This window comes from Scyliorhinus torazame, chromosome 1 (assembly GCF_047496885.1).
Source record: "Scyliorhinus torazame isolate Kashiwa2021f chromosome 1, sScyTor2.1, whole genome shotgun sequence".
Classification (NCBI taxonomy): domain Eukaryota; kingdom Metazoa; phylum Chordata; class Chondrichthyes; order Carcharhiniformes; family Scyliorhinidae; genus Scyliorhinus; species Scyliorhinus torazame.
The window spans coordinates 80,379,651-80,396,323 of record NC_092707.1 but is presented as its reverse complement, the minus strand read 5'-3'; the positions used below and the strand labels follow the sequence as shown (position 1 = coordinate 80,396,323).

Sequence of the window (16,673 nt, the reverse complement as noted above, 5' to 3'; positions counted from 1 at the left end):
CCGGAAGCAGAAATGATTGTCGCACATTTGAAGGAAGGAAATATGTTTGAACAACTGCAATAATTCTGAAACATTCCCTTGTTCCTGTCACAGTGTGTTTTGACCATTTGTTTTTCACACTGTGGAAACATTGTGCCAAAGGACAGCTTTTCAATTCCAAACTGGCTATCATCTTTAAATGGTGGCAATCAGATTCCATTGATACCAGAACATTGGCTGCAGAAAGTAAGAAATGGAAACCTATTTGCATTTGAGACACAATTTCAGTTTCATTACTAATCTTTAATTATACACCGTCCATACAATAGACAGTGTTCTCCAGTAACACTTCAGTGACTACATTTAACAATGAAAGTCCTCAACAGGCTTACAGACCTACAAAACTCAGATTTCACAAACAAAGATTTCCTGCACTGTAAATTCTATGAAAAAAACAATATTCAATAAACCAGTACAATTCGCTCCACTAAATCACCAGTTTTTAAGAGGAAATTGATTGCTTTCAACAAGAATATAATTTGAGTGTGGAAATGGCACTTCATTGTCCTTCAGAAGAAATGGCCCATATATTTTAATCCCGTGTGCTGTAGCACAATCAAAATTATAAAGAAATATGATTGGCGCAGGTTCTTTAGTGAATGCTGTAAATTGAGCTTCTTCTCCACAAGCTTATGTATTTCTCCGATATCATTTTTATGTTAGCGAAGTGTTATTTTCCCCTTGCCAGACAGCCCTTCCTTTGGATTTCCTATGCAGTGTTAGATGAGGGTATAGGAGGTTGTTGAGAGAGAAGCCATCATTATTTCCCTTCAGTAATGTTGTCCCTTTTTTCCTGGGAGGCATTGATTCGAGTCACAATGTGGGGCTGCCTGGTTGCTTATAACCTCCCAGGTCATCTTTTTTCATGAACCAGTGGCCATCAAAATTGACCACAGTGACCATTGCAGAAAGTACCAATGTATCCTTACCCAATATTCAGCATGGGGTATTGGTTGGTGATCGAGAAAATAAGAAATTGTTTGAATTTATATAGCACCTTTCACAAACTCTGGAATACCAAACTACTTTGTAACTTCAAATATTTTTGAAAAGCTGTTCTTGTTGAAACCTTGGTACCATGACAACCAATTTGTATCTCAACAAGCCCATACAAACAGCAAAGTGATAAATGATCAGATAATTTGCTTTGTTAGTGACATTGGCTGCAGAATAAATATTGGCCTGAGCACAGCAGATAACTCACCTTTGAGTGCCATGGATCTTTTATGTCCATCTGAGGTTATTCAGATCAGTCATCGATTTAACATATCATCCAAATGATGACTTCTTGAACTAATCAGCATTCCCTCAATATTGCTCAAAATTGTGTGTTCAAATCTCTAAAGTGGGACTTGAACCCACCAATGCATCACACAAGCTTGTCAACCTTACATTGATTCTGTATGCACCTCCACTGCCTCAGGAAGGCAGACAGCATTATCAGAGACCTCTCCCACCCAGGCATTGCCTTCTTCCAGACCCTTCCATCAGGCTGAAGGTACAGAAGTCTGAAGACCCGCACATCCAGACATAGGAACAGCTTCTTCTCCACAGCTACAAGACTCCTCAACGACTCCCTCACGGACTGATCTGCTCCCTGTAAGAACACTATTCACTATGCCCTATGCTGCACTTGCAAAGTCGAAAGATGTGCAGGGTAGGTGGATTGGCCATGATAAATTGCCCTTAGTGTCCAAAATTGCCCTTGATGTTGGGTGGAGGTGTTGAGTTTGGGTGGGGTGCTCTTTCCAAGAGCCGGTGTAGACTCAGGGGGCCGAATGGCCTCCTTCTGCACTGTAAATTCAATGATAATCTATGATTAATCTAGGACAAAGGTTCAGCACAACATCGTGGGCCGAAGGGCCTGTTCTGTGCTGTATTTTCTATGTTCTATGTTCTATGCTCATGGATTTACTTTGTTTGGCCCCTTGTTCCACACTGTAACCAATCACTGTTTGTCGATATACCATTTGTCAATGTACTCTGTTGATTATTCTTTTTGTCGACTATGTACGTAATGTGAACGTTCCCTTGGCCGCAGAAAAATACTTTTCACTGTACTTCGGTACATGTGACAATCAAATCAAATCAGGTAAAGGAGCTACCGCTGACCCAAGGCTGACATACTCTGTTGTCATTAACCCTACCTGCAACACCTCTTTTACTACCCGGCTGAGATTGGATAACTCAACGCAGATAGGAGATTTAATTGGGTGGTTACTGGACTCGTTGTGATACCAGCGGATCCATTAGGGCCCCCAAGGAATCAACTCAACAGAGAGGTTAGTGCTTCTGTGCACCAATGAATGTTTCCTGAGGTTGGTAAAAAAATAAGTTAAAGTAATCATGATTTTGAAAAATGTTTTGCAATGTGGAATTAGGTACTACACAATCGTTCCCAAGTTTAAGGGGGAGGCAGTGATATAGTGATAATGTCACTGGCCTTGTAATCCAGAGGCCCAGCTCTCAGTTGTACCAAACGACGACAGTAAAGTTGAAAAAGAATAAAACCGGGTGGACCATGAGCATCAACCAAGCCACTGGAATGACAATACCAGGTATACATAAAAATGAATTGTTACCCTGGAGAACCTACAACACAGGACTACTTGTATTCCAAATAGTTAATGCAGCTTGCAATAGACAGAACTAAAACCATCCCTCAATCAACTGAATGAATCAAAGCCCTGCAGTCCTGCCAAATCTAGTCATGAATAATGATGGACAATTAATCAACTACCTGGAAGATGAGGCTCCACAAATATCCCCATCCTCAATGATGCGGTGGCCCAGCACATCTGTGCAAAAGACTGAAGCATTTGCAACCATTTTCAATCAGAAGTAGAGAATGGATGATCCATCTCCGCCTCTTCCCGAGATCCCCAACATCCCAGGTGCCAGTTTCCTGCCAGATAATATCAAGAAAAAGCTGAAGGCACTGGATACTGCGAAGGCTACGGGCCCTGACAACATCCCAACAGTATAGTGTTGAAGATTTGTGCTGTTGAACCAGCTGTGCCCCATACCATTCTGTTCCAGTACAGTTACACCACTGGTATCTACCTGACAATGCGGAAAGTTGCCCAGATATTTCTGGTCCAGAAAAAGCAGGACAAATCCAAACTTACCAATTTACCACCCCATCAGTCTATTCTCAATCAACAACAAAGTGATCGAAGGGACCGTGTAAGCGACAGTGCACAGCGACAGGTGGCAATTGAACAGCAATAAAAGCTTATATTCTGCTAGGCCCACTTCGCTCCCAAGCTCATTACAGCCTTGGTCCAAACATGGACAATGGAGCTGCCCTTGACATGAAGGGCAAATTTGACCAAGTATTACATCAGGGAGATGCAGCAAAACAGGAGTCAGTGGGAATCAAGGGGAAAACTGTCCACTAGTTGAAGTTTTACCAAGCACAAAGGATGATAGTTATGGTATTGGAGGTCAACCATCTGAGTCCCAGGATACTTTTGCAGGAGTTCCTCAGTATAGCGTACTAGATGCAACCATCTTCAGTGTTTTCGTTAACAACCTTCACTCCATCATAACATCAGCATTGGGAATACTCGCTGATGATTACACAATGTTCAGTACCATTTGCAACTCCTTAAACACTGAAGACGTCTGTGTCCATATGCAGACAACAGTCAGGCTTGGGCTGATAATCGGCAAGTAATATTTGTGCCACATAAGTGCCAAACAGTAACTATCTCCATCAAGAGAGAATCTAACCATCACCCCTTGACATTCAATGGCATTAGCATCACTGAATTCCCCCACTACCAACATCCTGGCTATTACCATTGATCAGTAACATAACTGAACCAACTACGTAAATACTGTGGCTACAAGAGCAGTTAGAGGCTGGGAATTTTGCAGAGAGGCTAACTTACCTCCTGACTCTCCAAAGTTGTCCACCATCTAAAAGGCACGAGTCAGGAATGTTGTGGAATACCGTCCACTTGCCTGGATGAGCGTGGCTCGAAGAACACACAAGAATATGGCTACCATCCGGGACAAAGCAACTCACTTAATTTGCATCCCATCTACCAACTTAAATAAGCACCCCACCACCGATGCACAGTGGCAGCAATGTGAATCATCTGCAAGCTGTAGCAAATCACTAAGGCTCCTTTGGCAGCACCTTCCAAACAACAATCTCTACCACCGAGAAGGACAAAGGCATGGGAACACCATCACCTGCAAGTTCACCTCCAAGTCACACACTATCCTGCCTTGGAACCACATCACCGTTCCTTCACTGTCACTGGGTCAAAATCCTGGAAATCCCATCCTAACAGCACTGTGGGTGTACTGACAACACATGGATTGCAGTGGTTCAAGAAGGTTGATCACCACTATCTTCTTAAAGCAATTAGGGAAGGGCAACAAATGTTGGCTCTGCCAGCGATGCCCACATGTGAAAGAATTTAAAAAAGGGAAGTTAACATGGAATCCAGACAGTGCAAGAGGGTATGTTCTGGGCAGTAAAGAGCCCTGTCAAGAGTGAAACAATGCTCGTTGTTGGTTCGGAGACAAAGTTGGAATTACAATCTCAGTTTATGGTCATCATTATTGGCAGCAACGCAACTGAAGCGTCAGCTTGTCTCAGTTGGTGAGCCTCTTGCTTCTCTGTCAGTAGATTACCGCTTCCGGCCGCACTGTAGGCCTCAAGCACATAATCTTGGTTGACATGCAAGTAGAGCTCTGCGGGAGAGCTACACTGTTGCAGGTTGCAGATTCAGCTCCATCTACTTGCTCAGGTGATGGTGAAACATTCCATGGCATGATTTGAAGACGAGGAAGCAGTTGTCCCAGCCCTGGGAGAACTTGCTTCTTCAGCAACCACCGGCAGTGATGGATTCCTTTGCTGAATATTTTCCCTCAACCAATAAGTCCTGAAAATCAGATTAAGGGGTCATTTATCTCGGCTGTTGGATCATGATTTGCATTAATTGACAGCTGCAGTGTTCTACCTAAGGACGATGTGCTCCAGAATTAACTCATTGGTTGTACAGTACTTTGAGAAGTTCTCTGTCAGAATGGGAGCCTTTCCTTTTAATTGTGGTAGTTCAAAAGAAAAGGCTCCCATTCTTACAGAGAACCTGTGATAGTGAGGACCAGGTTTAGCTCAGTTGGCAGGACAGCTGGTTTGTGATGCAGAGTGAAGTTAACAGTGTGGGTTCAATTCCTGTACCAGCTGAGGTTATTCATGAAGGTCTGCCTTCTTAACCTTGCCCCTCGCCTGAGGTGTGGTGATCCTCAGGTTAAATCACCACCAGTAGCCTATGGTCACCTGGGACTATGTCCACTTTACTTTTTTTTAAGTTGTGGTAGTACAGGGACTATATGAAAGGTGAACAGCTTCTGAAGGGATATAAATGTTCCAATGGAAGTGCTGCGGAAAGAGATGCTTGGAAATTATTGGATGTAATTTTCAAACTGCTATTAGATTAAAGCACTGGAGATCTGCGGTGGTATTAGATTATATTGTGGAGCTTAAAATTATATTAATGGTGTTTTACAGTACACAGTGAGAGATAGAAATCTACAATTTTTACATTTCACTGAACTTTAGTGGTTCAGTTTCCTTAGCCGAAATCTGAAAATGAAATCACTGTCCTTTACCGTCTTATACTTTGTGTGGAAAGAACACAGATTTACCTGGTGGAGCAGCTGGAAGACCTGGAGGCTGAGCTCTGTGAATTAGAACGTCTGCACCTGTGGCCTTTGCGTGAAGGTGATGCGGCTCGAGACCTTAATAGGAAGACAAAAGAGAGATGATCAGTGCCCTGCCAGGAGCAAATATGAGGGCAATTTGCGGAGGGGTGTAAAAATAATAAGAGGGTAATTATATTAGGTGATTTCAACTTTCCCAAAATTAATTGGGATAGCCATCATGTTAAAGACCGAGGAACTGATCATCAACTTCAGGAAGTGTAGCACGACATCCCCTCCCCCCTGCCACCCCGTATGCATCAATGGCTCCGAAGGGGACATGGTCAATATCTTTAAGTTCCTGGGGGTCACCAACACCAACAGTCTGTCCTGGTCCACTCATGTTGATGCAACAGTCAAGAAAGCCCAACAACGTCTCTACTTCCTACGGAAGCTAAATAAATTTGGCATGTCTGCATCGACTCTCACAACAGATGTGCCATAGAGAGAGAGAGCATCCCATCTGGCTGCATCACAGCACGGTGTGGCAACTGCTCAGCCCAAGATCACATGAAACTGCAGAGAGTGGTGAACTCAGCCCAATGCATCACATAAGCTTGCCACCCGCACATTGATTCTGTCTAAACCTCCCACTGCCTCAGGAAAGCAGACAGCATTATCAGAGAGCCCTCCCACCCAGGCTTTGTCTTCTTCCAGACCCTTTCATCAGGCAGAGGATACAGAAGTCTGAAGACCCACACATCCACATATCCCCACTAGACTCCTCAATGGCTCTCCCTTGGACTGAACACTATTCACTATGTCCTATGCTGCTCTTGCTCATGTATTTGCTTAGTTTGGCCCCTTGTTCTGCACTGTAACCAATCACTGTTTGTCGATGTACCAATTGTCAATGTACTCTGTCGATTATTCTTTTTTTGGTCTACTGTGTACGTTCCCTTGGCTGCAGAAAAATACTTTTCACTGTACTTCAGTACATGTGACAATCAAATCAATCAATCAATTATCAATCAAGGGCTTAGAACAACGAACAAAGAACAAAGAAAAGTACAGCACAGGAACAGGCCCTTCGGCCCTCCAAACCTGTGCCGACCATGCTGCCCGTCTAAACTAAAATCATCCACACTTCCGGGGTCTGTAGCCTACGATTTCCATCCTATTCATGTATTTGTCAAGATGCCCCTTAAACGTCACTATCGTCCCTACTTCCACCTCCTCCTCCGGTAGCGAGTTCCAGGCACCCACTACCCTCTGTGTAAAAAACTTGCCTCGTACATCTCCTCTAAACCTTGCCCCTCGCACCTTAAACCTATGCCCCCTAGTAATTGACTCTTCCACCCTGGGAAAAAGTCTTTGACCATTCACTCTGTCTATGCCCCTCATAATTTTGTAGACCTCTATCAGGTCGCCCCTCAACCCCCGTCGTTCCAGTGAGAACAAACCGAGTTTATTCAACCTCTCCTCATAGCTTATGCCCTCCATTCCAGGCAACATCCTGGTAAATCTCTTCTGCACCCTCTCTAATGCCTCCACATCCTTCTGGTAGTGTGGCGACCAGAATTGAACACTATACTCCAAGTGTGGCCTAACTAAGGTTATATACAGATGGCTTAGATGGACACAGGATTTTTGATTTTTGTTAGCTCAATATGTAGAGGATCCAACAAGGGATGGTGCAGTACTGGACTAATTCTGGGGAATGAAGCCGGACAGGTGGTTGATGTGTTGGTGGGGGAGCATTTTAGTGATAGTGACCACAACATGGTTCAATTTAAATTTGTTATGGACAAAGAAATAGACAAGTCGCAACAAAAGGATTTAGATTGGGGGAGAGTAGATTTTAACAAAATAAGGTCGGATCTGGCCAAGGTAGACTGGAAAGAGTTACTTGTGGCGAACCTACAGAGAAGGGTAATTATATTAGGAGATTTCAACTTGGGCAGCACGGTAGCATGGTGATGAGCACTGCGGCTTCACAGCGCCAGGGTCCTAGGTTCGATTCCCCACTGGGTCACTGTCTGTGCGGAGTCGGCACGTTCTCCCGTGACTGTGTGGGTTTCTTCCTGGTGCTCCGGTTTCCTCCCACAGTCCAAAAACATGCAGGTTAGGTGGATTGGCCACACTAAATTGCCCTTAGTGCCCCAAAAAGGTTAGGAGGGGTTATAGGGTTATGGGGATAGGGTGGAAGTGAGGGCTTAAGTGGGTCGGTGCAGACTTGATGGCCGAATGGCCTCCTTCTGCACTGTATGTTCTTATGTTCTAAGAGCGGGGGGGGGGGGGGGCATTCAAAGATGAAATGGGGAGGGTACAGACCCAATACGTTCCCTCTGGGGTAATAGGAAAATGTAACAAACACAGAGAACCATGGATGACCAGAGACATTCAGGATACGATGAGAAGGAAAAGAGAGGCTTTTAACAAATATAAGGGGAGGAAGTCTGCAGAGGCATTAGTGGAGTACAGAATGTGCAGGGTGGAGCTTCAGAAATCAATTAGGAGAGCAAAGAGGGGATATGAGAAAGCTCTGGCTGGCAAATGTAGGGAAATTCCCAAGATATTCTATAAGTATATCAATGGGAAGACGATAACCAGATAATGGTACGGTCCACTAGAGACCAAGGGGGAAATCTGTGGGTGGAGCCAGAGGACATTGCTAGGGTGTTGAATGAATATTTCCTTCACCCAAGAGAGTGAGGAGGAAGATATGGAACTCAGGGGGAAAGATTGTGAGGTTCTTGAGAAAATTGGCATAGGGAGTGACAAGCTTAAAAGTGGACAAATCTCCAGGTCCAGACGAATTGTGTCCGAGGCTGCTGTGGGAGTCAAGGGAGGAGATTGCCGGGGCTCTGACCCAAATTTCTAATTCCTCTCTAGCCATGGGGGAGGTGCCTGGGCACTGGGAACAGCTAATGAGGTCCCACTATTTGAGAAAGGTTGCAGAGACAAGCCAGGGAACTACAGACCACTGAGTCTCACATCAGTGGTTGGTAAATGACTGGAGAAGATTCTGAAGGAGAGAATCTATCTCCACTTGGAGAGGCAAGGTTTGATCAGGGGTAGTCAGCATGGCTTTGTCAGTGCGAGGTCATGCCTAACAAATTTGATTGAATCAACAGAGGCCTTAAGCACTTTTAATAAAAAACAAAATTTATTCTACGAATTTAGTTAACATTTTAATAAACACACACAGTAAGCATTTTTATCAACTACCAACATAAATACCCCACACAGCTACAGTACTCTATGTATAACCCTTAATAAATTCCCCCTTTAGCTGTTCCAATTTAATAACAAGATCCCATAAACCAGAAATCCCTTTTCAAAGGTGTGACCCAGCACACAGCACTCAAGACCTGGTATGGATGCTCCTGTTTCCTTTACAAAACAGCAGGTTTGAATTTCTTCCAGAAAACAGTTATTAATTTTCAAGTTATCAAGCAGTCTGGAATGAGCTTTTAAAATGCAGATGGAGAAAAAAAACCTTCTTTTTCAACCTGTGCAGAACAAAACCAGTTCAAACTCAAAGCAAAAGTAAAACCGACTCCCAGAGCCACAGCCCAGCTCCACCCACACAATGACATCACTGAAGCCATGTGATAAGACAAAAACATTTCATAAAGGGACACTCCCATGACAAAAGGAACACACTCGGGACTCACCATGTTGGAGTATGGCAGGTGCAAGCAAACGCAAGCAGAGACACAGGCTTGGCAACCAGATGGCAGTGGGAACAAGCCCGAAACACCAAGCAACACAAGTGAAAAAGCTCCAATTCCAGGGTTCAATAGAAGCATGACATCCACATTGCCATTCCCAGACTATTTCAGAGTAGTGAAGACCCACAAAGGGCCCAAAACTGGGACAACTGGAGAAAGAGGTTCACAAGGTGTGAAACTGCTCTTATAGAAAAAATATCAAAAAGACCAGGTCAGTACACTACTTTATGCAGTTGGAACTATTGTTGATGATGTGACAGTAAGACAGGGCATTGATAAGACTTCAACTTCTGACGAAGAAGTCCTGCAACCTTTTGATTCACGTTTCAGAACCTAATCATTGAAAGGGCCAAATTTATCAAGAGAAAGCATAGGCCAGATGAAAGTATAGATTCATTCACCAACGATCTATATAAGCTGACAGGGGACTGTGATCATGGGATCTAAAGGGAGTGGTTGATTCATGGCAGAACCATTACAGAGATCCGAGATGAAGCATTACATTTCTCTTAATAGTCAAGAGAGGATTTGATATCAGTAAAAGCATGGGAATTGCGAGGCAACGTGAGCTGAGAAAACAGTATCGTACATCTGTTTGCAGAGGGGCGGTCCCATGGACAAGATCAAGTGAGACCATTCAGCTTGTAGGCCATGAGAGAGAAGGCACGCCAAAGCCTAAGCTCACCAAAAAAGGGAAAAGTGTAACAACCTCTGTCTTGAAATGTCATCGGGGTAGCGGGAACAAGATGTGCAGGTGAACAGAGTGCCACAACTGTGGAAAAAAAGGCAATTTCGGTGCGATTCAACAGAAAGAAATCTATGTCCGGTTTTGGGCAGGTTTAACGGGATGTTTCTCGGCGGTTGCCGTGCCAACAACCCTGTTATTCAATGGTACTTTGCAGTTTTTTTTGGCCTCAGGATGTTTCTCTCTGCTGAGGCCGCACTTGAGTAATTTCCTGTTGGTGTGCCCAGCAGAAAAGAGGCTGGATTCTCCGGTCGCTGACACCAAAATCGCATTTGGCGATCGGCCGGAGAATCACAGATCCCGACCAAATTGGGGGCAGTGCTGCTTTCGTGATGCTCCGCCCCCTTCAAAGCGGCATACTTGAAGAATATGCCGCACGCCGTATTGACGGCCTCAGAATACTGCCTGAGGCCCGCCACCCAATGCTCCACCCCCGACCAGCCGAGTTTCCGACGTCATCGGTTGCGTGTGGTTTCATCCGTCAGGAACTTGGCATGGCGGCCGCGGACTCAGTCCGTGGGCAGGGGGGACTTTATCAGGGACTGGAGACACTGTGGGGTTGTGGTCCAGGCGCACAAGCCAGCCAAAGGGAGGGCACTATTTTTGCGGGGCGGGTTCGCGAGCGGCCTCCGCCATGTAGCATGGCACGGCTGCTGCACGTCACCGCCATGCGCAGCCACGGACCCGGCAATTCTCCTGGCCGTATCGGGAGCTCGTGTTGGGTTGCCGGCATGCTAGCCCCAGTCAAACGGAGGATCGGTGGCTGTTTTACGCCATTTCTTCTGCCGTAAAACGTCACCATTCCCACACCTGTGTAGGGACATAGCCTCAGAATCGGAGAGTCCAGCCCCCAGTTTTTCACAGATCGGGATGCCATTTTTTCTGGCTGCCCCGCTCTTACCCCCCCCTTAAACCCCTCCCCGTTTTGACCCCCCTAACCTCAGAGAGGCCTCCGGGAGCACCTCCTCAACCCCCCTCCACCTGGTAATGCCCCCCCAAGCCTGATCCCTGGCAGTGCCAACCTGACACCTGGGCAGCCTGGCACTGCCAGCCTGGCACCAGAACTAGCGGACACAGTTTAAAAACAAGGGGTCTCCCGTTAACATGGAGATGAGGAGAATTTTCTTCTCTCAGAGAGTTTTGACTTTTTGGAGTTCCCTCCCCCAGAGATGTGGTCATTGAATGCTTTTAAGGCAGAAATGGATAGACTGAAGTGTTATCGGAGGTAGGTGGGACTGTTGAGTTGAGGCCACAATCAGATCAGCCAGGATCTTATTGAATGGCAGAACAGGTATGAGGGGCTGAATAACCAACTACTAATTTGTTTGTATTGTATGAAGAGTGTGAAGCTTTGAAGATATAAAATTTCCAATTTAAAAAAAATAAATTATTTACAGGATGTGGGCTTTGCTGGCTAGGCAGCGTTTGTTGCCGATCCCTAATTGCCTTTGAGAAAGTGGTGGCGAGTTGCCTTCTTGAACTCCTGCAGTCCCTGTGGTGTAGGTATACCCACAGTGCTGTTAGGGAGGGAGTTTCAGGATTTTGACCCAGTGACCATGATGGAATGATGATATTTTTTAAGTCATGATGGTGAGTGACTTGGAGGGGAACCTCCAGGTGGTGACGTTCCCAGGTATCTGCTGCCCTTGTCCTTCTAGATGATAGGGGTCATAGGTTTGTTATATATTATGATCCCAGACCAGGCCCCAACATTGGCGAGAATACTGGACTGAAACCCCAACATTTTATTTTGTCTTATAAGACTATGTGAAAAGAATGATTCGCTCCTGGAGTGATGGCATGAAAAAATGGGGCTTTAGTATTTTAAAACAAAACTTTGTTGTTGATACAATATTAAACTACTTAACTTCACAGCCTAAAAGAATAGCTTTCCGTTCCCCTTTAACACTACTACTCATTTAATTCCCCCATTAAACAACAAAAAACAAAACATACAGCTCTCCAGAAATCCAGCTTAAAAATCAGCAGGACATAGAGTAATACTTGCATTGCAGAACAGATTAGGGGCTCAGTTAGAACCCCTTCAGACTCTGGCTGAAAATCTTCAAATAGCTGCTTCAACTGAGTTGTTTTAACCTCTTCCTTGTCTTCGGTCAAGACTGTTCTGCTTTTAAATATTATCACTCTTTTTTTTAACTATCCTACTGATAAAGAAAACTGTCTTTACTTGTGGACTCGGTGGTCGCCAGAACAGACCTCAACTCTTCTGTCCAATATCTTTTTCAAAAATCTCTCTCTCCCTTAGCTCCAACCAGCAATGACATAATCTCCCCAAGCTGAAAAATAAATTAACTTTCCAGGGACTGAAAGCACATTTACTCCCGAGGGACTGTCTCCAGTCAAACCACAATTCATTAGCCCAGATTGAAAAACATTCCTCTGTTAATTTCACCTTTTTGCTGCTAAACCAGAAAATGATCAGGATTATTTTCTAAAAAACATGACCACTGCAGTTAATCACACTCTAACCCTAGGCTTTTAACCCTTAAATGCCCAATACATTTATAATCCAATTTTCCTAAAATCTTCGAATCGTCACACGTAAGGCATCTTTTTAAAAAAAAAGATGTTTCTTAAAAATGATTATCTCCTACTCCTGATATTTTAAAATATAAAGAAAAATAATTCATTCCAAAGAATTCGGCAAATTTATTTTTATGTGGAAAAAGTGTGATTAATTGTAGATTCCAAAATACTACAAAGTGCACATATCAACATTTTCTCAGTGCAGGGTCCAGGATGATAAATATTCTGCCTTCAACACTTATCTCTCCTTTCAGCTATTCTTGCATTTACAGAGTTTTCTGCTAAAATACAGGGGAGGAAAGCACTGTGAAATGATTCATTTTCACAACCGCATGCTGTTGGTAAGTTGGCAAGTTATGATGGTAGCAAACTGATGTTGGAATAGTGACAATTCACGCGCCCACCTGCCTCTCTCTGCATGGCTGTGAGTGTGGCAGGACACCAGGACTGGTTGTGTGCCCTTCAAACACTCTTGGCTCTACAAAATCTTTACAAAAACAGAAAACCTACCTCGGCAGGTCAAGGTTGATGCCAGCACACACTCCCCCACACAAAGACTGGTGGAAACCTGGAAATCTGTCCCTGAAAAACCTGTTGAGTCTAGTATAATGAACATTTGAAAACAGATTGATTTTCTACGGTCAGGAGTGAACGGTCAGGAAGAAAGGCGGGTGGTTGGACTTGATGATTGAGTTGAATGGCAGAATAGATTTGAGAAGGCTGAGTGACCAAATCCTGTTCCAACATTCCTATGTAGAGGCTTGCTGTGGTCTCTTTAAATAACATTGGTTTATATACAGAGTGATTAACACGGCTGTTGCACAGTGCCAGTGCTTCGATTTGATTCTGACCTGTGTGGAGTCTGCACATTCTCCCCGTGTCTGTGTGGATTTCCTCTGCGTGATCTGGTTTCCTCCCACCATCCAAAGATGTACAGGTTAGGTGGACTGGCCATATTAAATTGCCCCTTCATGTCCAAACGTTAGGTTGGGTTACAGACATAGGGTGCGGAATGTTTCTTGGTAGGGTGCTCTTTCAGAAGGTTGGGCCGAATGGCCTCCTTCTTCACTATAGGGATTGTATGATCCTATGAAATACGGAATGTTCCGGTTTGTGTAGGAAACAATAAGCAGACGGGAGGGAGCTAATATTTGAAGGAAATTAGAAGCAATCTTGAGGTTTAGATAATCTGTACAAATTTCTCAAACTTCAATACAATGACTTACTGCATAATTTGAGTCCCTTGTTTATGTTAATGCATTGTAGCTATTCAACCCATCCATTATTCTGTCGCTCCCTGATAGTGTTATCGTTTGTTGCTGAGCACCATGTGCATTATGAGACAATTGATATGTTGTTGAACTGACACAATAATTTTTCACGATTGGCTGGCTGATAACTGCAGAAATATTCTCTGCAGCTTAGAAATAGTTGCATATGATATCAGTGTAACAAATGCTGAATGTGTTCCAGTGACCTTGTTTTGCTCGCTGTTGTGCTGGAGGTGTTAGCTATAAACAGAATAATACATATGTGAGGAATACATATTAACCATTTGTATGTGAATATTACATCGTTTCTGTGCTATATTCCTTCAGTTACTATATTCAATGGTATTGTGACATGGCATAGGTATCCCACAACCAACTTTTAGAAAACTACATTTCAGAACCGAAAAGATTACATTTAACCATGCCATTCTTTTATGGGGGGGCATGTGAAACGTATTGTCATTTTTGCGGTTTACTGATTTACTTGTGGTTTGGCCTCACTCATTCCTCCATGGACACAAACAATGATCGGAATAGATATCCTATTTCAATGAGAGGCAATGATTATTTATCAGTTGGTCGTACTCTTGCCTCCAATTTGAAAGTTGTACATGTGGGGCTGGATTCTCCAAACCCCAACGCCATTCTCCGCCCCCGATGGCGTGGACCACTATTGGTCCGGCCGGTCGGGAAACTAGCGTGGCGGCTGTGGACTCAGTCCGAGGCCACCGTGTTCGGGGGCGGGCCAGTCGAAGGGCAGGGGGGGCCTTAAACACAGCCGGCAATGTTTGGGTGAGCAGACAGGGTACACAGCCGATCGGGGGCTCTATTGTTAGTGTCCAGCTCCGCCATCAGAGTCCGCCATGGAGCACGGCGCGGCCACTGGAGGCTGCCGTCGTGTGCATGCGCGGCCTCCGACCCGGAAGTTTTTCTGCCGTGAAAGTCTACAGTCTTTACGACGCCGTGGGGACATAGTCCCATTAACAGAGAATCCAACCCGATAGCTCTGTTCTCGAAATTGAGCACTGCCACCCCAATGAAGGACTGATGGAGTGCAGTACTGTCAGGGTGTGCAATCTTTCAAATGAGGCAGCATACTGAGGCCCTCACAACTGGTGTAAAAGACCCCGAGATACTATTTGAAGACGATGAGCAGGAGGTTCCCCTGCTGTACTGACTAACATTCATCACAAAGCCAATGAGACCAGAAAGAAAAGTTGAAATGGAAACAGAAAATGCTGTAAAATCTCAGCAGGTCTGGCAGCATCTGAGGGGAGACGAACAGAGTTAACAGTGCGAGCCTACCCTCCGCAAAATTTTTCATCTCATTTAACATCATTTGCTTTCAATAGATTTTATTTGACATTAACTACTCTCAATTGCAATCATTTTGTCATCATTTGATATCACTTGCACTCAGAAGCAACCATTTAGCTTTAATTTTCACACTGAACCATACTTGTGATGTCAAATGATAGTTTTAACCACCATCATTGTCTTCAATTTGCCATTCTGCAATGATCAGAATGAAATGTGACTATATACAACTAAAATTGTCCTTAAGTCCCAGCTGATTAAGTATGCAGGACCTAAGCATACTTAGGACGCGCGGTCCTAAGTGGGCAGGGTCACACTCCACACACCCCTCCCCACCAACCTCTCTCTCTCTCTCTCTGTTTCCTCTCTTTCCTACCTCATCCTTTATTTCCCACCCCAAACTCCTCTTACTCCACTTTCCATTCTTCCCCCCTACTTTACTCCTCCCTTTGCCTCCTTTCCCACTAAACTCCTTTCCCTCCTTTCGGGATAGCTCTGAAAACATTGGGATAGCTTTGAGCTTGCTGGGATGGCTTTGAGCATTCCGGATAGCTCTAGGCAGGTTGGAATAGCTTTTCGCACATGGGAATAGCTTTGAGGCAAGTGAGATAGCTTTGAGTATCCTGAAAAAGCTTTGAGCACACCTGGATAGCTTTGGGCATGCTGGGATAGCTATGAGCATGCTGGAATAGCTTTGAGCATGCTGGGATAGCTTTGAGCACACTTGGATAGCTTTGAGCACACGTGGATAGCTTTGAGAATGCTGGGATAGCTATGAGCATACTGGGATAGCTTTGAGCACAACTGGATAGCTTTGAGCATGTTGGGATAGCTATGAGCATGCTGGGATAGCTTTGAGCATGCTGGGATAGCTTTGAGCATGCTGGGATAGCTATGAGCATGCAGGGATAGCTTTGAGCATGCAGGGATAGCTATGAGCATGCTGGGATAGCTTTGAGCACACCTGGATAGCTTTGAGCATGCTGGGATAGCTATGAGCATGCTGGGATAGCTTTGAGCATGCTGGGAAAGCTATGAGCATGCTGGGATAGAAATGATCATGCTGGGATAGCTTTGAGCATGCTGGGATAGCTTTGAGCATGCTGAGATTGCTTTGACCAGATGAGGGTAGCTTTGACCACACGGCGGTAGCTTTGAGCACACGGCGATAGCTATGAGCACACTGGGATAGTTATGAGCACACGGCGATAGCTATGAGCACATGGTGACAGCTATAAGCACACGGTGATAGCTATGAGCACATGGGGATAGCTATGAGCACATTGGGATAGCTATGAGCACACGACGATAGCTATGAGCACACGGGGATAGCTATGAGCACACGGCGATAGCTAT

General features: G+C 44.7%; 1 protein-coding gene across 4 annotated transcripts in view; it reads right to left on the bottom strand.

The window, feature by feature from the left end:
- The window catches only part of srrm4 (serine/arginine repetitive matrix 4), a 668,971-nt gene that overhangs the window by 67,712 nt on the left and 584,586 nt on the right, over window positions 1–16,673 (bottom strand). For all 4 annotated transcript variants that reach the window (XM_072497014.1, XM_072497020.1, XM_072497038.1 and 1 more), the window contains one exon: window positions 5,707–5,799. In XM_072497014.1, coding sequence (XP_072353115.1) covers window positions 5,707–5,799 — 93 coding nt within the window. The remainder of the gene's footprint in view (window positions 1–5,706; window positions 5,800–16,673) is intronic.